This window comes from Vigna unguiculata, chromosome 7 (assembly GCF_004118075.2).
Source record: "Vigna unguiculata cultivar IT97K-499-35 chromosome 7, ASM411807v1, whole genome shotgun sequence".
Classification (NCBI taxonomy): domain Eukaryota; kingdom Viridiplantae; phylum Streptophyta; class Magnoliopsida; order Fabales; family Fabaceae; genus Vigna; species Vigna unguiculata.
In genome coordinates, this window is record NC_040285.1 from 39,781,219 (window position 1) to 39,804,639 (window position 23,421).

General features: G+C 32.8%; 4 protein-coding genes across 6 annotated transcripts; 2 read left to right on the forward strand and 2 right to left on the reverse strand.

The window, feature by feature from the left end:
- The first annotated feature begins 3,117 nt into the window (after nt 1-3,117).
- LOC114192449 (phytochrome-associated serine/threonine-protein phosphatase-like) lies at nt 3,118-10,526 on the forward strand. 2 transcript variants are annotated; one of them, XM_028082173.1, is made up of 10 exons: nt 3,118-3,357; nt 4,379-4,525; nt 4,618-4,685; nt 5,872-5,929; nt 7,787-7,897; nt 7,988-8,038; nt 8,958-9,101; nt 9,181-9,276; nt 9,387-9,458; nt 10,203-10,526. In XM_028082173.1, exons 1-10 carry the CDS (start codon nt 3,277-3,279, stop codon nt 10,284-10,286), a joined length of 912 nt encoding a protein of 303 aa, XP_027937974.1. In that variant the 5' UTR covers nt 3,118-3,276; the 3' UTR covers nt 10,287-10,526. The 2 variants fall into 2 exon arrangements, with proteins under 2 accessions (XP_027937974.1, XP_027937975.1); XM_028082174.1 differs by having other exon boundaries at nt 5,917-5,929.
- Nucleotides 10,527-11,007: 481 nt separating this feature from the next.
- Nucleotides 11,008-13,407, reverse strand: LOC114192651 (thioredoxin-like fold domain-containing protein MRL7L, chloroplastic). Its single transcript, XM_028082425.1, has 6 exons — nt 13,362-13,407; nt 13,086-13,242; nt 12,201-12,769; nt 12,044-12,125; nt 11,849-11,960; nt 11,008-11,734 (listed from the first exon to the last, which is right to left on the reverse strand). Exons 2-6 carry the CDS (start codon nt 13,224-13,226, stop codon nt 11,598-11,600), a joined length of 1,041 nt encoding a protein of 346 aa, XP_027938226.1. The 5' UTR covers nt 13,227-13,242; nt 13,362-13,407; the 3' UTR covers nt 11,008-11,597.
- Nucleotides 13,408-14,413: 1,006 nt separating this feature from the next.
- LOC114190517 (G patch domain and ankyrin repeat-containing protein 1 homolog) lies at nt 14,414-16,987 on the forward strand. 2 transcript variants are annotated; one of them, XM_028079432.1, is made up of 5 exons: nt 14,414-14,515; nt 14,749-14,822; nt 14,935-14,988; nt 15,572-15,700; nt 16,638-16,987. In XM_028079432.1, the coding sequence occupies exons 2-5, from the start codon at nt 14,766-14,768 to the stop codon at nt 16,767-16,769; spliced, it is 372 nt and encodes a 123-aa protein (XP_027935233.1). In that variant the 5' UTR covers nt 14,414-14,515; nt 14,749-14,765; the 3' UTR covers nt 16,770-16,987. The 2 variants fall into 2 exon arrangements, with proteins under 2 accessions (XP_027935233.1, XP_027935234.1); XM_028079433.1 differs by having other exon boundaries at nt 14,498-14,519.
- Nucleotides 16,988-17,399: 412 nt separating this feature from the next.
- Nucleotides 17,400-23,421, reverse strand: LOC114192704. Its single transcript, XM_028082490.1, has 10 exons — nt 23,072-23,421; nt 22,748-22,973; nt 22,561-22,650; nt 22,041-22,210; nt 21,718-21,857; nt 20,968-21,145; nt 20,280-20,874; nt 19,752-19,864; nt 18,982-19,225; nt 17,400-17,893 (listed from the first exon to the last, which is right to left on the reverse strand). Exons 1-10 carry the CDS (start codon nt 23,248-23,250, stop codon nt 17,666-17,668), a joined length of 2,163 nt encoding a protein of 720 aa, XP_027938291.1. The 5' UTR covers nt 23,251-23,421; the 3' UTR covers nt 17,400-17,665.

Below are 23,421 nucleotides of genomic sequence, written 5' to 3' on the forward strand. Positions count from 1 at the left end.
GTGAAAGGTATTTTTTAATATGACCGGAAACTTGCTTTAGTAAATAAATATAATAGAAATTAATATTCGTTAAAAGTGTTTTAAAGTACAAATGTTTCTTTTTTATTTGGTTATTTAGAACTCTGAATTTTTTTTTTCCGAATAATACGGTGAAATTGAGAAAATATAAATTGAGATAATATCAAAATTGTATCATGTACCTTGGATATCATATGTCAAATCATATCAGTTAATATTATTTAGGTTTACTTGAGATCGTAACATAAAGTAAAATTATTATCCTAAAATATAGATCCTAAAATATAGATGACAAGTCTAATCAGGTAAGTGCATTATGAATATCGGAATAGATATATATTAGATCTTGCATGACTTTGATTTTATACAAAACAAATAAATAAAAGAAATTAAATGAAAAATAAATATCATTAAGATTAACTTGAGTTTTTTTGCACAGATTTATTGTTTACAAAGAATTAAGGAACCAGTGACTTTCATGTTCCTTTTGGGTTAAAGGAGGGGTGGTGAGAGATTATTAGAAGGATTCGTTCCAAATATCATTTTTGTGTATGCGGTGAGATTAGAGGACGATGTATTCAAATTTATTAAATTATTTTATCAGACTTACGTTTTCATTAAATTATTCTCCTCCAAATTTATTTCTTGGTTCATTTGTTATCACAATGGAAAGCAATACCCATACCTAATTTTCCAATTACTTCACTCGTATTTATTTGTTTATTATGAAAATAAAATACTAAAAATTAACAATGCAAATAATAATTAATAACCTTAATTATTATTAGAACAATCAAAACGGGTAATCTGGTCCAACCCGGCTCAATCCACTACGGGTTGATGATTTAGTGAGTCAACCAATTTTGGCTCACTTGTTAATGAGCCAAAAAAAATCAAACTCGGTCCGACCCATCACGGGTTAAACGGGTTGACCCACATGTTCACTTAATTAAGAAATTTTTTTTTCCAGTTAAAACTAAATTGTAATTCTAATTAAAATCTAAATAAACTTTAATACAATCCAAATACAAACCAAAATAAAAAAATACAAATTATTTATGTGTTGGATCAAAAACACCCTAACATGACCCAAATGTAAAACCCAACTTAATAAAAAAAAAAGTAAAAATACTTGTGTTACCCTTTTATCTGCGGGTTGGTGAGCCAACCCGGCTCACCACAGGTTAAACCCGGATGAGCCGGGTTCTAAATGAGCCGGGTCAAAAATCAACCCGTACTTAAATTTGTAAAATATTTCAACCCAACTCGGCCCGAACCCGTGGTAAGCCAGGTTGGCTCGCGAGTTCCAACCCATTTTAACCGCTCTAATTATTATAATTATAATAAATATTTATTACTTCTAAAATTATCATTAAAAAATGTTGATGTAAATAAATTATTTTTAACTTGAGCATTCAATATGTAAATGTTATATTTATTTTCATACTAAATATATTGCATTATTCACTTTTTTATAAATATTTTTTTTATAATTTCAACCATTTAATAAAATTGATAAAAATAATTCAAAATCATTTACACATAATTTTATATTACTTTAAATATTATGGACAATTTTGTAGTCTAATCTTTTATATATTAAAACTTTTTTTTAATATGTCATATAAGTCAATTCAATCGCAAACTTTAACAAATTTGATTACCTAATCAATTTTAAAATCACCTTCAATTCTCTTAAAATAAACAATCCCAACTTTACTTTCTAATCTTTTTTTATTTCTTCCTCTTTCTCTCATTCCAATCTATCTATACAAAAACACAACCTAAGTGAATAAAAGTACACAAATTATACACATAAGAAAAAATGATAAAAATCTAAGTCGAGTTGAATAAGTAAAGCCTTAGGTTGGATCAAAAGAATTAAATATTAATTTGAAATCATTAGAAAATAACAACCTTTACATTATTTCTGTAACTTTCTTTTTGCATTTTCACATTTTTATTTTATTTTTCTAATTTTTAATTATACAATTTGAAAAGTATTTTATTCAAAATGACTTTTGAATTACACAATTCATAAATAACAATTTTTTTAAAAAAACAAACATGGAGATGCAAGAAGAACATTATGGAGGTGCATGGAGAAACTATCTATAAGAGTCTTAAATTAGGTCAAGTTTATTTTAGAATTTAATAGGCCAGTTCTACACCAAATTAAGTCTTAATGAGTCAGATTGATTTAGATATAATACAACACAAAAAAGGTCGAGCATGCAAAGATCAGGTTGGTCAAACTGAATCTAAATAGATTTATGAAAATTAGGTTGTGTGAGACACACATCAAATTAAATTATAACGTACTTAAATCAAATTCATGTTAAATAAAATTAGATGGAATTAGGACAAAATTATATTAGACTTTAGTCTATCCCAACTTAAGATGGAATGAACGAGGCTACAATTATAATATTAACAAGGTAGAGGGGTTATCAAATAACTAAAAGAAAAAATACAAATTTTAAGAAATTTATTGATGTGACAATTTTTTGAAATAATTGTAGGAAGCTCGCGACTCAAGCTATTATAAATAGAATTTTGTCGCCGTAACCTACTTATGTGGGGTTTTGACACGCACAATCTTTCGAGACTGCATCAAAATTAAATATGTAAACTAAAATAATATAAATTAATGATTAAATTTAAAAAACAATTGATCGTGATGAATAAAATTCTAATCACATTTCCATGTTAACCGATATAAATAAAAGCATAAGAGAAGTTGGCAACTTTAATTTACCCTTTGCCAAGAGCCCACTGGAACTTATAACAATGCAAAAGCAGAAAAAAAAAATAATTCTGTTACATGGATGAGTGAAAAAATCTAGTCATGATCAAACTCACGTTTCCACCATAATTTCTTTGATTGTAAATGTGATAATGTCTTTCCGTTTTTTAAAAATAATACAAAGGTTTGGCTTGTGAAAGTTAAATTTTTCCCTCGCAATTTGTTATTGAAGAATCAATTCTCTCAACTCTTTTTAGATATGATAATCTGTTGGTAGACCTATTTTTTTTTTTTTTATATAAATTAATTATCTTGATTTGATTTATTTGAAGGGAAAAATAGTCTGAACAGTTTATAAGCAGAAGGCGTAAGCACCGAAGGAGATAAAAAAGGTTAACGAATATAAAGTGTTAGTTTGTTGACTCTTTTCAACCTAATCCATCGTTCGCACCCGTGGTTCTTGTTCTGCCCTTTCGTTACTGAAACCGAACCGTTACCATTTTGTGGAGACGATGGATTTGGACCAGTGGATCTTGAAGGTTAAAGATGGCCAACATCTTCTTGAAGACGAGCTTCAACTTCTCTGCGAATATGTACTCCAAAACTCTCTCATGCCCACGCTTTATTCTCTTTACGTTTCCCCTTTTTTTTCTTAATTAGGAATCTGATTATGCGTTTTGTTCCCATTGTCTTTTCGATCCAAGCCTTTGTTGCCGAATTGGATTATTCGGATTCTCGCATTAATATGCATGGACGGTTTTATCCTTTTTTGTTGAACTTTTTTCGCAAACAAAATTCTGAGTGTTGTCTTTGTATCGCATGTCTACAGTTTTTTCTTTCTCACACTCTTCATGCATTGTATTGTGCCCAATTCAAAGAGGATGGTATTTAATAAAGTCAGTTGCAACCTGGTCATTTATCGAAGTAATTGTCTCATTGCTAAATAAATTGTTTTTGTTTCCTTTATGCTAACGGCCAATGGCTTGGATAAATTTTGGAGAAGAAAATACGGAACGAGTTTCTTTGTAACCTAATATGTGCTTAAAACAGTTTTAGTTCGTAGATAATCTTTATTTGATTTTATGTCCTTAAAGTGTTTATGGAGAAGTTTTTTCCAATAAAGTCCATAGTTACATTGAAAAGTTTTTATTAAAAGCCGTCTGCAGTAAATGAGAGGTTGGAGTATAAGAACTCTTAGTAGCATGTGAAGAAAATATCATAGTTCATTACAGTAGAAATAATCTTGTTTGGCAGTGACATTTCATGGGCCAACTTAATTCAATCTCCAAAGGATGTTTGGCGTTATTCTGAAATCCTGCTAGAAAACAATTACGTTTTGGCTTGGGCTGCCTTTGTTTGCATTGTGCTTATTGCTGGGCATGGTTGTATTATTTTGTGATAAGTTAGCCATATTTTGTTTGCGGATGCTACGGGGAATGAGGTTAGTAACTTGGTAATAACACAGGTTGCTGTACAGTGGTTGTCAAGGCTACTAGTTATAATTGTCATTTGTGCACCTTGGTGTTACTACTAAAACATGTTTTATACTAACATGCATATTCTTTTGTTTCTATTCAATCCATAACAAAAAGTTGTTTTTTTCAAATACCTTAGGTAAAAGAGATCCTTATCGAGGAGTCCAATGTGCAACCTGTCAATAGTCCGGTCACTGTTTGTGGTGATATTCATGGTCAATTCCATGATCTGATGAAACTTTTCCAAACCGGGGGTCATGTGCCCGAGACAAATTATATTTTTATGGTATTTTTTACACCCTTATTTTTACATTGACTTTGACTTCAATGATTTAATATTTGTTTTTCAAGTTTTATATTTTCGTAAATGCATGGCAGGGAGACTTTGTTGATCGAGGTTACAATAGTCTTGAGGTTTTTACCATCCTTTTACTTCTAAAAGCTAGGTATGTCCTTATGCTTGCACCTCTTTTGACACTTGACATGCTATTGCTTTTTGCATGAGTTGTTAATAAGATTTTCACTTGGAATTTGTCTTAGCCGTAGGCATTTAAAAAAAGTTTTAAGATTAAGTCCCACCTAGCATCAAAGTGTCTAATACCACGTCAGTTTAAAGATTTTTACATGGTTAACTTATTAGAAAGTGCCTTAGATACCTTTGAAGGTAATTACTGTAAAATTCAGTAATCTTGCCATATTCAAGAATCCGTGACTGGATGACAATATACATAACATATATATTGTTAGTTATTCTTGTTCAATTATAATACCAAAATACTTACGACACTTCACCACAGTCTTTAATTGGTAGCATATTTGACTTTGGGCAGATACATCCATCTGCAAGTGGTACACTTTTATGAATATGATCATATAATTAATTCAGTGATAGTTTTAAATACTTCTATTTTAGTTTTTACTACACAGCTTGTCCTTACCATTGGAACCACAAACTTTATTTGGTCTTCTATTGTTGTATTCAAATTCTACATTGGAGCATTAATTGTGGTTTTTATTTTTGGATTTAGACCATTTGACCCTTTGGTCCTGTGGTGTACAGTAGGAAGAAAAGGAGGGCAATAATGGTTGGTGTTTCATGTAAAAAAAGGAAGGTTATGTGGTGTGGGTAGTTCTAGGGGTCAGTTAGCATAAAAAGGTGGTAATGATAAAGGGATTCACAGGGCAAATTTCAAGTAAGGTTTGGGAAGGAGGAAGCAAAAGTGTTTCTACATTTATTTTCTGTCTTTGTTTTTGTGATCACCATTTAAGTATCTGATAAGATTTTGCAAACGGTATGCAATTCTTGGTTTCTTCTCCTTGGAAGGAATAAGATTGATCAAGTTTTCTGAAATATGTCCAAGCTCTTGCATGGATGGCCAAACATGAACATATTAATCAGTGAGCTCTTCTGTAAAGATTTTATCTACAGCTTAACATGGCACAAAAAACGTGATTGTAAACTTCTAGATTTCACTGGTCATATTTTAAGCTCAAACGCTAGATATATTGCATCTTTCATTTGCTGTATTATTTATGTCTTTTGTTGAGAAGCAGTTATTGGTGTGTGATTCTTAGTTTTTTTTTTTTTCCTTTTAAAATTTATCAATCCTTTATTTTTCTGTAATTTCATAGATACCCAGCTAACATTACTCTTTTACGTGGAAATCATGAAAGTAGACAATTAACCCAGGTACGCCTTGTGAATGAAATCTTTACATGAATCATTCTAAACTTACTGATTTTTATATATTTTTATTCAGCTGGGAGGGGTCTACAACATATTTCTGAATCTTGTCAGTCTAGCATGCTAGTTAGTTATGATATTAAAAAGTTTTAGTTGTGTGATTACATGTGTATGACAGTATCACTTGCCAATTGCAGTGATGCAATCTTACTTAATTTTCCACCATTTGCTAGTATTGTCGAGTTCACAAGGTTTTTTTTCTGCGTCCAATAATTGATTATTGGCATTTTTAAATTTAGTCCTTTTGAAATTTTTAAGCTTGAATTGGCTAAACTATAGGAATGTAGTTGCTTGGAATTTTCTGAAGCTGTAATCAATGTTAGGAGATGGTTGTTTTGTTTGAAATTTGAAAATGGCTACGAAAACTAATGGAATTTATGACCATTAGGGATCTTTTATCTTCCATACTCTTGGTGCCACTAATCATCCAATCCCATACCCACCATGTTAATCTTCATGACATTAGGAGTTTCATCCTGCTCGAAGTATCTTTCTTTCACATTTAAGTATCTTAGCTAGAACATCTGCTCTTGGAGATTTCATAAATTCCATATTTGTAAATTGGGCTGGTTGTCCACTCTCCCTTTTTGACAGAATGATTGTGTCTGCCTCCATCTCTGATAGTAAGCATTGCACAATTTGAATGAGGTTTTCTTTCATTTCATGTGTTCCAGTGCTCATTGGTGGAAAGATTATGTCTGATGGCCCAGGACAGTAAAGCTCTAGATACCACCGATAGATTTAAGTGGGAAGAGAAAGAAACAGGGGAAGAGAAAAGAGGAACAATATATGTAAAGAGTAGAGAGAAATACGAGAGAAACAAAGGGATTAAAGAACTATAAAATACAATAGAAATGTTTCGTTTGTGGGCAGCTATCAAACAGTTGTTAAAATGCTAACCAATACTAACTGACTAACTAACATACATTTTTTTCCTATTTATATTATAATAACATAAAAAGGCAAGTGATTTTTTCTGGAAAGTAACGGATTATTAAAGCAACCTTGGTTGAAATGTTCTTAGTGATGTAATGATGGTAGTAAGCCTTAAAAATTACAGGCTAGCAAAATTGCAAATAAGCTTTGGTGGTGGTACTGGGTGCTAATGTTTATTTCTGAGGTGACCCTGAGCACAATCAAGGTAGGCGACTGCTCAGGACCTCAAATTATGGAGGGCACTAAAAACAAGGCTGTATATACACATGTTAAAAAGTTGTATAATTATTATTAGGACTATACATGTTTTTATTAGAAAAATAAAACAATAACTATAAGAAAATAATTAGTCAACAAAATCTTAATGGATGATAAGTGATTTTTCCATCAGCCAATCCATTATTTTGAAAAAAATGAAGAGGTGATGGTGCTTAACTTTGAAAGAGTAAATTATGGACATAATACAACTTTCTAAATATGTCTTACGCTAATATAAACAAACCTTTAAACTTTCTCTCCTTCCCTCTATTCTCACCTTTATAAATTTGGTGAGGGTTCCGAAAATTTCACGCCAGCCATGATTTATTTCCTGTGGTCCATTTTGTACTTTGACCCCATGTCAGGTTCCATAGCTGGATTGAAAATAAAATGAAAAGGCTGTTCTTTTATAATTTAATAGTGGTTTTGAGATAGAAAATATCATTGTTTTGCATTATTTACGCCCCTCTACTGTTTAAATAAAAGACTTCCATGTATGTCATTCCAATGCTAGATTTCATAATGGAGATATGATTGTGGAAACTTAGACCAGATATGCCAAAGTATCATGCTGATTTATGTTAATTTTTTAATTTACTGTTTTGATAGGTCTACGGATTTTATGATGAATGCCAGAGGAAGTACGGCAATGCCAATGCATGGCGGTATTGTACAGATGTGTTTGACTATCTAACACTTTCTGCAATTATTGATGGAACTGTAAATATCTTTTACTCTCTTCTCTCATTTGACTTCTGCTTGATGTTGCTTGTTCAAAATTAAGTCTTCTACATCTTATGCTTGACCCAGGTGCTTTGTGTTCATGGTGGCCTTTCTCCTGACATTCGCTCAATTGATCAGGTCCTCTAGCCCCCTTCTTAATTATTAGCCAAACACAATACTTATGCCATAGACTGTCACCTCACATGCGTTGTTTTTAGGCACTGGTGGATGCACATTATGTCTTGTGAGGGAAATTGCCCCCACAAGATTTTTTATTTTATTTTATTTGTTAACATATGAAAAAAAAATGGCCTCCATTAAAATTTATATCGTGCCCCAATATTACAATTGTGGTGAAAGCTCAAACATAATATGATATTGAAAATAAAGTATTTTATATTTATTTTTTAGTAAAATATGGACTTTGTGAAAAATATTATAAATTATTATTTGCCCCCACGGAGAAAAAATTCTAGATTCACCATTGTTTTCAGCAGTCTAGTTATATCTTTTCAATTAACAATGTGCAATTTTCAATACCCACATTGCACCATGGTGTCAATTTGTCATCTTATAATGCCTCCATACCCTGTGTGTTTGTGGATACATTACATGTACTGTCAAATTGCATATTTGATGTTTCTGAATTTATGGTTCTTGACTCTGCTTTCATGATGTCTTTTAACTTAGCCTGCGTGCTGGTCCTTGTTCCCCATGATTCCCATACTATTTTGACTTTTGGCAGGAACATGAACAGATGAACACATGTATATTTTCCTTTTCTTTAATTTTTAATTCTAACTTATTATGTGACCTGTTTTTGTTTGACTTCAGAAAGCCTTCACTGCTAACCGTTTTGGTATTTTGTTTGAATTACTTTAAATTTGTCAATCATATTGGAGCACAAAAAAATTATATTTGCTTTTTAATAAGCTCTCTAGAAAAATACTCAGTTTCTCAATTTTTTTATGATAAATGAATTGTGGTTTTTGTCAGTCTTAACAAAACCTATTTTCTATCTTGATTAATAGATAGTGATAATTTTTTTTTATTGCAGATAAGGATCATTGATCGGAACTGTGAAATTCCTCACGAGGGTCCTTTCTGTGATCTAATGTGGAGTGATCCTGAAGATATTGAAACATGGGCAGTAAGTCCCCGTGGTGCAGGTTGGCTATTTGGATCTAGAGTCACGTCTGAGGTAATGCAATCTATTTCTTATTGCTTTTAGAATTGAATATTATGCTTTAATCTTACCAGTGCATTTTTTTTTAATGTAGTTCAATCACATAAATAATCTTGATCTTGTTTGTCGAGCACATCAACTTGTTCAAGAAGGCCTCAAGTATATGTTCCCAGATAAAGGCCTTGTAACTGTATGTTTCGTACATTACCTTACATTTTATTTACCCTTTAACTTTTTCAAATATAATTTCAGTCTGGTAAATATTTAGTGGTTAATAGTGATTCCCTTGGAAATTTGCAGGTATGGTCTGCACCTAATTACTGTTACCGATGTGGAAATGTAGCTTCTATTCTGAGTTTCAATGAAAATATGGTGAGTCATCTGAAGCCTTTTGTTTTGTCTAAATCTATTTCTGCTATTTTAATCCCGGTCACTTCATTTGAATTTGTGGTATCATGGTGCTTTTCTTTTCCCTTGATTGATTGCATCAAATACTGCTTATTCTATAACGACTCCATTGTCATGAGATGGTTGCCTCGCGGTTTTATACGGTGGTCACTATTGAACTTTCAATGGAGTTATGATGTAATTTCATCTTTTATTTACCTGGCATGGAATCTTCAATTTAGTATAGCTAAATTTGCTGTGATGTAATCACTGTGTCCGGAATAGATTGTAAATCTTGTAATGAGTTTAGTGCAGTTGGTTGATCAGGCTGCAAAAATCATTGTAAAAACTTGCTGAACATGTGTTCAATTCATATGGATAAACAAATGAAGTCTTGTATGTCTTTCAACTGGATTCCAATATAACTAATTTTATTTGATTTTATAATGTTTTGTATTGGACATGTTATGAATATTTTCATCAATGAGATCATGTCAACAGTTATAAGGTACTTTTTACATGAATATAAGTAAAAACTTTATTTTTAGCTTTAACTATTTATTTGTTTAACATCTGAAATACGAAGGAAATTGATTTAAATAAAGGAACTATGCTTGAAATAGAATAAAATTGGAAATGTGGCAAGTGTGAATAGGCATGTAAAATTGCTGGTTATAGTAGATAACTTGGAACCTCATTTTCTTATAACTTGTACCTTCTTTGTGACAGGAAAGAGAAGTTAAATTTTTCACTGAAACAGAGGAAAACAATCAGATGAGAGGGCCCAGGACAGGCGTTCCATATTTCTTATAGACTCGTGCAAATTTTGTTTGAATTTATTGTAAAATTATAGTGATTCAGTAAATGATTGGACATTGATGATCATGTATTAGTTGTTGTGCTTTGCCCAAGACAGGCGTTCCATATTTCTTATAAGTTGGTGCAAATTTTGTTTGAATTTGTTGTAAGATTATAGTGATTCAGTAAATGATTGGACATTGATGATCATGTATTAGTTGATGTGCATTCCCTTATAAAGGTGCATTGTCGTAACATTGGGTCGCAGGATATTTATTTTATATTTAAGTTTTTTTATTGAAAATGGTTTTATTGTTTAATTATTATATAAAAAAATGATCTCTATTTGAATTGAGTTATTAGAATATCTTGATATATTTCAAAACAGCCTAGAGCTCGATACCGTGGTTGGAACATGAAAACTTCTCGCAAGATGGAAAAAAAAAGGAAAGATTGTTTGAGATACATCATTGATTCGTATAGTTAACAAGTACACGTGATCAACTATTTATTTCAATGTGAGTGAATAGATTAAAGAGCAGATACAACTTTTTCAAGTTTCTTAAAATTACGAAGTATGATGTTGCGTAAGATAAATAAGTTAATTCTTATGCACCAACAAACCATGATCAGAATCAAGAAATAGTTTATAACATTGGACGTGTTTCAAATTACCTACCAGTTTCAAGTTCAATAATATAACTCAACAAAGTTAAAACTAAAATAGAATTTAAAATTTAAAATTCGTAACGTTTAAAATTCATATAAAACAGTTTTTCAAAACACATCAAATACTACTTGCTACTCCACCACGTTACTCTGATTTAACAGAGAAAAATGAATTATTTTATGCAATCATAAAACTATTAGCCACCATATTCTATTTTCTGTCAAAGGCTAACTATCAAAACCTCATACAGTACTGTTAGCCAATACAACTTCCTACCACCCTTTAACATATCTATTACAAATAACACTCATTTATACAAAAAATGACTCAATGAATCCTCTAAATATGCAGAGTGCCCCAAGGATACATGAAGTTTTGACTCCTGCTCTCGATTTTTCATCTCCCACGTTCAATTTTTCTTTCATCCCAACAAGCTATGTGATGCTAATTTCCTCTGTTGACTTTCATGGACACTCATCAAAAGAGGCAGCTCTAACAAATTTCTTGCCTTTTTATGAAAGTTATTTCATCATATTATGTGCATTCAATTCAATAGAGCTATCCCTTGCATTCATTGTACAAAGGCTAATGTCAGAGGCATCTTTGCATTGAAATATTTCAGCACGATGAGCTCAAAATTTGGACCTTTGATTTTTTCAGGACACTGGATTATTGGTGACAATAGAAGGAATATTTTCTTGGGAAAATGTCACATTATTCAAACAGGGTGGTTTAGCTGCTCCATAGTAAAAGTAAGCCATGACTTTTGACCACTCTTCTGCGGTGCGAATGGCTGAGGCACCACCAAATGGAAGTTAAGCAAAGTCAGAAGGAAAGGGATTAAGAAACGGGAAACATAAATTTCTCTTCTTTTTAAAATATTTTTGTGTGTAATATAGAGGAATACCTTTGTCACGGAATAAAATCTTGCCAGCTTTAGTGAAGATAATCTCTGGGAATACTGATACTTTTAGTGCATCTACCAGTTCAGTCTCAACAACAGCATCAATTGCAACACACTTTCATAAGAGAAAAAATAAATTAAATCTCATGCTAAAGTAGCAGAAACCAAAGGCAATAAGATTTTACAGAGAGTACTTACTCTTGGTGAAGGTAATCTGCAGTTCCATATGATGTGCACAGCCTTCTCCAGTTCATCCCTAATTTTTTCATTCTCCTTTGGCCTAAAAATAAAATTAAGAACTTTTACTTTTATTTGATTGCAAAATGTACAAAATAAACAACAGACAGATGTTAACCTTCTATATCGATTGTGCACAAGAACAATCAAGGGACTTATGTCTTTGAATACTGTCTCCTCCCATTCTGCAGTTTTTATGTCTTTGATTGGACGAATGTAATTATCATCTTGCCACACTATTTCTGGACGGTCAACATCATCATCATTATCATCATTGTCATCATCCTTTTTCTGGTTCTTGATAGTAATTTTGTCAAAAAACTGACCCAAGCTGAATCCCCAGCCATCAGCATCTTCAGGCCAGTTTGGATCATCCTCATCCACAACAAGAGAGTAATCATCCATAAGCTTCTGCAGTTTTTTCTTCTTTTCCTCAGGCTCTAATTCCTCTTCTACATTGGGTTCCTTATCCAACACCTGTCTAATCGCCCTCCTCCATTCCAGTCTCTCCTCCAGACTCATAAGGTAAGGGTCATTTTTAGCAGACCCAGTTGGTGCATCGTTCTCATCATCATCATCATCATCATCATCATCATCAGAGTCACTAGATGTTTTTTTCCATTTACCACCGTCAGATTTGAGTGCTTGGACTCTGCTTGAGATTCTTATTTTTCTGCTATTACCATCCTGTTTGAGAGAAATATAACAGTTTATCAAACTTAACACTCAAAACTTAGACCTTAATTGAATGAATTTCTCCATAAACACTTCGGAGAAAATGAACGTGAGAAGATGAAAATGAATTGCAAGTTAAAAAAAAACAAAACTGAAGTTCTGAATTTTTATAAAAAATATTCCATCTAATTTGTCGAAAAGCTAAGAATCTCAATTCATTTCCTTTTTGACTTCTTATTTTCTTCTCCTCTGAGTAATCTATGAAGAAACTGATTTTATCCAAAAGGGTCGTAGAAAAATTGCAAGGAGAAGAGATTAATATACTTGCCAGGCTTAAGGGAAGGGTAAAATTGAGAAGGTGCTTGGTTGGTTTATGTTTAGGAAGAAAACATGAATTGGAGCTCTGTTTTGTAACCCTAGATGAAACGATAGAGGAGAAGGGCAGAGTGATGGAATGTGGCAGCGCCATTTCTTCATTCAAAGTTCTGCAAAAGGGAAACAACAAAAAAGGTGAGTGAGTGAACAGAAAGATGGAAAACCAAATGCGTTGAGTTGAAATTTTTGAGCCAGCGAAATGAAGGTGCTCGAGAGAAAGTTTATCTACAGCGAAACTCAAAAATTGCAAAAAGAGGTTGATAGTTGAAAGAGTAACGGTGAGTGTGAGAACATAAATTTTTTAATAATTAGAAAAGTATATAAATAGGATTAAATATTTTAAGTAAATTTGTTACTTATAATTTAATTTGAAAATTTTATTTTTATTTAAAGTATTTATTTAAAAAAATAAGAATCGATGAATAATTATTTTATTAGAAAAAAAAATTATTAGATATTAGTGATAATTTTTTAATATTATATAGATATAAATTAAAAGATATCATAAAATATTGTTAGATAGATATTATGAGTTATTCTATATATTTTTATATATCATTGTTAGATAATAATAAATAAGAATAAAATATTATATATATATATATATATATGGAAGAATTAGGAAAAAAAATTTAATAGCAACGTGGTGATCGATGAAAATTGAAAAAGGAAAGTTTTAAGGAAGAAAAATGAAGAAAAAAAGTAAAAGATAGAAATATTCTTTTTTTGTCTTTTATTTGTATGTGTGAATAATAAGTTGGGTTAAATTGTAGTTATTTTTTATTAAAGAAATTGATAATTGATTTGGATATAGATTTTACACAGTGTTTTGATAAATATGATTTTGATGAAAGAATATTTTTCATGATTTTATGAGTTTAATAAACATATGTATATATGTATGTATCTCGTAATTACTTTCAGAACCTACATAATTTTTAAAATGATCATTTTATCTTTTTTTTATATAAAGGTTTAATTGTTTTTTTCATTGTAATTTTTGTTTAAATTATTTGATATGGGCCTTCAATTATATTTTTCGTTTTTTTCTGAAAACAAATCAGTATATCTTTTCTGCTAAATTAATGCGTAATTGTATTGAGGTGGCTGTCAAATCTAAAATAGAGTGACAACCAAAGCCGCAGGTTATTTTAGTAATTTTATTATTAACATGGAGGTGCTGATTTTAATCACGGGGTGCAGAAAGCAAAATCCCTAAGTAAAAAAATTTGTCGCCTTAGGGATTTCTTGGTTTTTAATAACTTAAAACTAAAAAAAAATTGAAAATCAAATGAAAAAAGCAAAACATAAATTGGGAGAAGGGGGTAAGAATTAAAGAAAAACGCGACAATTTGTTTCTCCTAAATTCTGACAAGTTCCGAGGTAGGTAGCAACATACTCCAAATTCATACTCAATTTTTTCGATTACTATTGTTGGTGTTTGGGGTCTGGGGATGTGGTTTTTTCTACGGTTATAAAGTCGCAATTGAAACGGGAAAAGGGGTTTAGGGATTAAATGATCAGTTTTTCAAAAAGAATTTTTGGAACTTTAAATGCTTTGATTTGATCATGATTTTTGCAGTGTATGAATGCTTTTTGTTTGATAATATATGCAGATTAAGGTCGAAAAGCCATGGAAGAGATGTCGAGTTCAGCAACAGCAATAAACTCTTCCAATATTGGATTTCAAGTACTTTGCTTCTTAGCTTTATTTCATTTTACTTGCTGTGATTCTTTTTGGGTTTTGTAGTTCCTTTTCTCTCGGTTCGTGGAAATATAATTTGGGGCGCTGTTTTATGCAGCTATTGAAGAAACAAGGTTGGAAAGAAGGGACTGGTCTTGGAGTATCTGAGCAGGTTTTCTTTCTTACTCTCTCTTTTTGTAGCTGAATGATGGAATTTGCTCTCAAAAAATTATTTGTAAATGTTGAATTCGTAACATTCAACCCTTCTGTTGATTCGTAATAGTTCATATAGAGCATTTTCATGATTTCTAATTCTGGGGAGATTACTTGTGTAAATTTGTTTATTTTAGGAATCACTTAGGAGAGAGAGAGAGAGTAACACTTTACCTGAGCATTAAATGTTCTTAATTCAAAAAACACATGCTTGGTGAACAAAAATCTTTACTTAACACCTCATCAACCTTCAGTGTTATGTTAGAGATTGTGAATTGTGCGGTCTATTTGCTTTATATTTTAAATTACTTATGTTATACTTAAAACTGGATCTGTGGCATAATAAATGATGGAAAAGCTGCATAATGTATAGAAACAAAGGTGTGCTTGTTTTCTCATCCTGATACATAAGTAGCTGTTGAGCTCCTATTTCGGAAATACTTTTGTCTCCACAAATTGTAATCTATTTATGATTATAGAAAACAAGTATAATGATCTTGATAATTGCAATAACTCTGATGAATAATTTGTTATGGAAACAGGGTAGATTAGAACCTGTGGAAACTTATGTAAAGAATAATAAACGAGGTTTGGGAGCAGATAAAGTGAAGAAAAAGGCTGTGAAAGTGAAACCGGATCATAGCGATTCCTCTAAAGGGACCAGTCAAGAGGTAATATTTTCTTAAGATTGTCTTTTAGATCACTGCCTAGGGTTTTTATACTAGTGCTCTGTTTGCATCTATTGTGTAAAAGTTTACCTAAACAATCTTAAATGGTAGAAAGAACTTTGGCTTGACATATCCAGAAGCATGAAATAACCATGAAAATACTACCTTTTTGTTTGGAGTTGGAGGATGAATGGGAAAGGTTTTATTATTTAAAGAATGTTGGTTCCAAGTTTACTTGATTGAAATAGACTGATTCTTCAAATTCCTTTTTTTATTTATTTTTGTAAAATTTGGTGCGGGTGATCAAGGAGAAAACTTGAAGGAACACTAAGCAAAATGTATTCTTTGGTGTTGAGGGGTTGACAAGTTGAATTTGTTCGTCAGGCTTAGACTCATAAGTTTGAGTCTGAACAAATTTGCTTGAGAAAAAGGATTCTTTCATGTGGTTCAACTCATTTTTCAGCCCTGTAACTGTAATAAAGTAACTTGCTAGTTTGACAACCTTGAAATGATGCATTCTCTGTCTTATTCTTACTCTAGTCCCTGCAAACAATCACTGGCCGTTTATTTCCAAGTTGGGGATATTTTGAACTGTTGAATATAATTGGGATGTGTCCAAATTAACCTGTTATGTAATTTTATATTAGACCCTGTGTCACGACGAGAGTATCTAAAACTCTTGATTTTTAATATTTGACATTGTCATGTTACTGGGAATATACTTTAGGAATTTGCACATTTAAGTTCATTAAAGGGTTCTTTTTGCGTGTAAAAAGAAATGCTACACTGTTGGATCGTTGAGGCGAGATCATTTTGAACTTTCTGTATTTTTAAATTTTTTGCATATTTTAGGCATGTTGATGTGAATACAATATTTCGAACTTACTGTGGTGGCTTCATTAGTTTTTTACTGTTTTTCATTGACTGCAAATAATTTCAGGATCATTTACCTCAAAAGAAAAGCAAAGCATTGTCTAAACGGATGAGAAAGATGCAGGAGTTTGAGAAGAAAATGCAAGAGAAGGAGTTTGAACGAGCTTTTTACAGAGAGTTCTGGCCAGAAAATGTATAAAAGAGAATCGAGTAGTTCATATTCTATCAGAAGTAGAGAAGATTTCAGAATTTGAGCAAAGGCCTTTGCGAAATGAAGGAATTACGTGCAAATATTATTCACATTAAGTTGTGATATATGTAAGAGGGGAGGGGGAAAAGGCGCAGTAAACATTGTATTACTAATTCGTTTTTTTACGAAATGAAAATGTAAAGAGTAGAACATTTTTTTTTACGAAACATCCAATTTGTTCCTTAAAGCTTGAAGAAATAAAAAATCATTAGATTTTTTTAAGATTTATATACACAAAATACGTTGTCCCATTAGTTATTTTATTTCAAATTTTAATAAATAATCAGTTTTTTCAAAAGAATACATGGGTATTAATTAGTGTACAACATACTATTAACGAGCTAAATTGAATCTTGAAAATACTCACCGAACGTCAAAGAAAGATTAAAATGACTCGTGTACAATTTTGAGAATTGTGTGGTGTTTACTCAAGAATAAATTGAATTTCAGGACGTTTTCGTAGGATCAATTTTGGATATTTACATATTTTTCCCACAAACAAGTATTTAGTCATGCCTAGATCAAATTCTATTACATCAATAAATTGATTATTATATCTACTAAAATTTAAAGGTAATGACATCGAAAATAAGCTTGTTTTTGTCAAAATTTCTTCAGCACATGACTATGATGACGTACAAAAGATCCAAACTACCTCTATATAAGTTGGAAGCATAGAAGAGGTAAGAGAAGAATATACAACTATGCTGCCAAATACGAGAAGGATTCATACTTGAACAATAGACAAAAGAAAAAAAATAAAGGAACTAAATTATATGGTTGATGAATGATAATTACCCAGAAAATGATGTCAACCTTGGAGCGTATGATATTATAAAGTAATGTCATTTTCTTTTTTTGGAGTCTTCAGGCTTAATGAGCTGAACAGGAGCAGCTGGTATTCTGATCCACCATTCTCTAATCCGCCTTATCCATCTATCACTACTTTCCTTCCTACATGGCATCTCTCTTGTGTAATACTCAAGGAATACTACCAAAAATATATATTTTGGTGGAACAAAAGCAAATACAGCTGCTATGAATACAAGTATTAGTGCTACCTTCTCTGTTGCCTGCACAACAAATGCTAAACTTCAGAAAAAGGTTAACTCTCCAGGAAACTTGCTTTCCAATCAGCAGATACTATATAATATAGGAAACTCGCAGAGTACTACGAATGATCCCATTATTTATATGCTAAACAACTTTTTTAGGTAAAGAAATTGTAGACTAGGGAGCGGGTATTAATTTGCTGTTACTGTACTCATTAAAAATGAACCATTTAACTCAATCGAAAATGTTAGCTCAAGGGAAAAATATCAGTCTTCCAAAATGTTCTTTATCCATGACAAAGCTAGACAACCAAATAATTTAAGACAATGCACTTTACCTGTAATTTTTTGAACTCAGAAAAATAATTAATAAATTAATAATGAAAAGGTATTTTGTAAAAAAAAAAAAAGTAAGGCGGTAAACATTCTAGATTGAATCTTACAAGGGGCAGGAGTATTAATAATTAATATAATCCAGAAATTCTTCACTCTTGATACATGCATTTAGTATGTTTACATTTACCTTGTACTGTAGACCTATACTTGGAATAGTAGATTTATGGAGTTTAAGGTCATGAATTGCCATGAAGTTTGGGGTGGAAGGAGTTTTGATTTATTAGATCAGTTTTGATGGCAACAGTAATGCAGTAAAAAGTTGTGGCAATATGTTTTTTAAAAATTTGGAGTAGCAGAATACCATTTCTCAAAGGCAACTTGTGGCGTTTTAACTTTCAAAGATTGTTTACTTAGTAGCCTCTCTTTAGTACCCTCCCCAGGGTTTCTTCAAGAAACATGGCATTGAAGAGGGATTGTAGAGCAATTTTGTCCTGTCGAGCTTTTTTGAATTTTCAGTATTTATTTTCTTTTGTTCAAATCAAAGCATGCCTTACCCTCCTCTTCCCTCTCTTCCTATAACTTACAAAATTCTGTAGATTGAAAAAATTCCAACAGATAATGAAGTTCTTTTTTGTTTATGTTTAATAACATATCTACTTCACTGACATTGGATTATGAAACGCAGCACAAACCTCATTATGTATTCGACCAACTACATGCACAACATTTTAATTTTTTTTATTGTAGAAATAGAGCATGTCTAGGATACTCACCTGTGGTAATATAGCAAGTAGAAGAGCTCTCAATTTTAGGAGAGTAATATTTGCAGCTTGAATGAGTGATTCAAAATGTGTAATCGCCTCTTGTAATGTGAGCAGTTGTTCTACAGCATTTCGATTTGCGGGAGGAGTTACTATGAAGGCTTCTAATGACCTTCCCTTTCTGAAATACCTTCTCCAGAGCATGAGAATTGCAATAAACACAAAAATGGATGGCAGAATGTACTGGATCCACCCCCTGTAAGCAGAATGGTGCGAAAAATATCATGAACAGATTAAAGGCAGAACAAAGTGGTGATTAGACGTACATTAGACATGCACTTGTTAAATAACATAAAGAATACATTATGGTCATTTTTCTCAATAATCAATACATAAAACTCAACGCCGAATAGTGATTAACTTGAGCTTTGTCCATTTATATGTGTGAGGAAAATGCTAATAAACTAAGGAAATCGGTGTTGTGTCTTACCCATCATCTTAGGGATTTAGATCAAGTGGTTATGATTATTAGATTTATAATTGACGGGACAAAAATTGAGACAATAAAACCCACAAAACCCTTTTGTAATGTTGGGAATTTTTATTTTTTTTTTGTAAATCAGATTGTGAGAGTTGAGAATGAAAGCTACCTATTAACAAAAAATAAGTGGTACTGACGTCTATACAGAACTCACCAATTTGAAACATCAGATATCAAATGACAAAGGATGTTAACGTGGGCCAAACCCATTCATATGCTGATTTTACAATAAAGCAATTACCTTATAATCATATAACAGGTGAGTAGCAAAAAGGTTGCTGATTTGTAAAAGTCTTTCCATGAGGCCAATAGCTGTAGTCGGTTAGCAGCTACAATGACGGGGAATAGTAGTTCCTACAAAGAGTTAAAAGAATTAATCATACTACCACATATACAAAAAATATTGGTTCCTTTTATTTTTCCATTATCCACTTGGGAAAACTTATAGTTTGAGTTTGAAAAGCTAAGTCATTCAATGGATATCCTAAGCCAAGCCAACATACATATTTTTCTGGTTTAAAATTGAAATATATTTTAAGTATGAAGCAAAATAACAAGCTGAAGGAGCCTATTCAATTTTAGTCTCAGCATGTTACGACAACAACAAAGCTATATCTAACTAGGTGAGGATTTACAGCATATTACAACAAATTCCTTAGTTTCCTTTCTAATTAATCATCTTAACTTCACTATAATTTCAATGACCAAAGGAGCTCAGATTTATTTTTTCCAAAGAAAAAAGGAGTATGGAATGTAAATAATAGCGAACCTTCATTACAGCAACATTTGTATCAATTCCCTCCACCTTCACTTGGTCCACGGTTGCTTGTGCAGCTTCAGCTTTTCCAGTGTCCAGAAGGGACTTTTTCACTGCCATTTCCAGGGGATGTATCTCACCAACCCGAATATCACTAACAAAAGTTGTTACCTCACAAATATCAACCACCATTTTTGGTCTGAATCCAAGATAGAAAAGTGCTATAACTGCACCTGGAGACACTGACAGATGCCCTTTTGTATCTTTAGACGCAGGAACATCACGTTTACCAGAAACAGCAGTCAAATTTGCTAAGTTATGTGACATGGTTTCCAAGATTAGGTCTCCCCGTGGAAGATTTTCAGCTAGGTTAAAAGTAAGTAAAGTTTTATAGTGGGATGAGAAAAACCGGAAAGCTTCTCTAACTGCACGATAACGGAAAATGCCCAGAATAGCCCTGGCAAGTACTTCTAGTTTTTGTGTCTCTTTAAGGTTGTATTTCCTGATAAACTTGTGAGCACGTAAGATCTCCAGACTAATGTCCAACCAATAGTCACGACGCAGGTTTGCTTTAAATTCAGGGAATTCAAAATATGCAGGCTCTGCTCTGTCAATACATAGTGAAAAATCATAAAATTCAAGTGGAAAGCTAATGAAATGCATATAAAAGTCTGATGAAATTTGTCAACAGATAACATACACAGAAGTTGACTTGTACATCACAGCTTTATCAAACAGGCGAGCACCAAGGGGTCCAGTTAGATCAGGCTTTATGACCTGTTTCAAGTCTGAGCACAGATCATATCGAACAGCTTTCTCATATATACCAACTCCCAGCGACTCAAAGTACAGAGCATGATTGGTCAGAGTCAACCGCCCTAAAAATGTCAGAAAATTGAGGCTCAACTGAGTAAAGTGGAAAACATGTATGGATCATTACTGAGCAAGATGACAATGGGTTCCCAGTCAGTTTGTTACTTCAGACACAAAGCAGCAAGGAAAGGTGATCTAAAATAATTTATTTCATTCCAAGCAATCCAATTTGCTGGATTCTACAAATCAGCTTCTAATTAAGGCCCTAAAAAGACTTCCCTTGAGCATAAATGCAGGAGGCCATGATTTTTTCACGCAAACAGACATTCATGATAACTAACCAGCACAAGGGTTTCCCTTTAATTAGTGCAGAAAAACAACTAAGGGAATGTTCTAGAAATAATTAACTACAAATATTTGAGTGCAGCCCTTGGTGACTGATTGGGCTCTTAGTAGCTCAATGACTGCAGCAGCATTGTATTAAGCAGTGAGAGCTGCTAACCACCTATGCAAGCTATTTGAATATGTAATAATCCTAGTAATAAATTCCAACATGTTGGAGAACTAAAATCAACATGGACAACTAAACTATTTCAACGAATAAAATCGGTTTTGGGTATTAGAATGAACGACTCACCAGGCCATGCAACGATTCCAATATGTTGAAGAACAGGTTGAGTTGGAATTGTTCCGTCAACATCAAGGACAATCTCATCGTCAGCAAGTTGAAGATTTACAACAGACGCAGCCATCACACTCTTAGAATTCTTGATAACCCTGCGTGCAACTAGTGTCAGCAAGTACACAAACAACAACAACAAAACCTTATTCCATTAGGCGAGGTTAACTACATGGATCACATGACACTATTTGGCCGTCATTAAAAGACAATGGTTCAGCAATGCAGGAAGTACACAAAAAAGGTAACGAAGTGGAAGGAGAAAGAAACAATAATCGTACTTATCAAGGAATCTCAGGTATTTGTCATAAACAAGAAAATGAAGCCTATGTGCGGAAGTACTCGTGAGTGCATAGAAGAGATTGTGGACAGTTACAACATCAGCAATGGGAACACACACAGGAGCAATCCGCGAGAAAGCCTCTTGACCAACCGTCTTCTTGTCATCAACCTAAATAAAACACATTGCAATTACATCATCAACAACATTCTTGAATGACTATCCAATTTAGAGTTTAATAGTCCTGTACCAGCAATGTAAAAACATTTCCACTGTCAACCGTGATGAATATGACTTATAAGTTGATCATTGAAAAAAAAACACACACACACACACACACACACACAAACACACCTCTACATAACATTTGTGACTGAAAAGCAGTGCAAATTCCTTAACCTACATAACAATTTGTGATTGGATGACAGTATATAAACTTTTTACATTGCTAGTACATAGTTTTTTTTTTCTCTTCAATTTTATAGCATGATAATGGGAAAGGATTGCATTGTTGGTGAAACCTGAAGCGCCATATTTGTGGAACTTGTATAAAACAAGGAGGAGTCATCCTCCTCCCCAACGGTTTCCTCTTTACTCGACCCGGGCGTTTCCTGCAATGCACCAAAGAATTACATGATGATGATGATGATGATGATGATGATGATGATGAAAGGATGATGAATGTGTGGAAAAGAGAATGGACTGAACTGGAAGGGTGTGGACGCTGGGAGCCTCCCATGCAAGCATCATGTCAAAGGTTAAACGACGGAATTCCTTGTCGTTTAAAAAATCGGAGCTTTCACTGAGTTTGTGAAGCGCTTTGTAGGAACAGAACTCCAAGAGGTGTCTAGCGTAGGTGAGAAGCTCTTTCACGCTGGAAGGGAGTTCCGAATCGAAGCAGTGTTGCAATTCCTGCGTGGACATTCCAAGGATCCTGCACACACCACCAAACGCATTCATTGGTAATGAAATGAAAATGAAAACGAAATGAAAAAGAAATGAAAAATAGAGCGAAAGAGTGAGGAGAATAACTTGGAACAGCGAGAGACGACGGAGTTGGCGAGAGGAGAGAGCTGAGGGATGGGTTTGGAGGAATTGGCGGAGTCATCGGCGGCGGAGGCGGCGTCCGGCGAAGACGGCTTGCTACGGTGGAATAAGGATTTGAGCGAGTTCTGATGGTTTCGAAGGATGTTCTCCCACATTCCCTCCATCTTCACACCAATCGCTCATTCAATTGCTTCGCTTTTCAATTTGATTCAACGATTTATATGTCTATCGGTGTATCGCATGCAATGCACATTCCTCATTCCACCCACTTTGCTTCTGCACTCGGTGATCTCGATCTTTTCACTTTTTCCTTTCATTTCCCTATTTTTATTCCT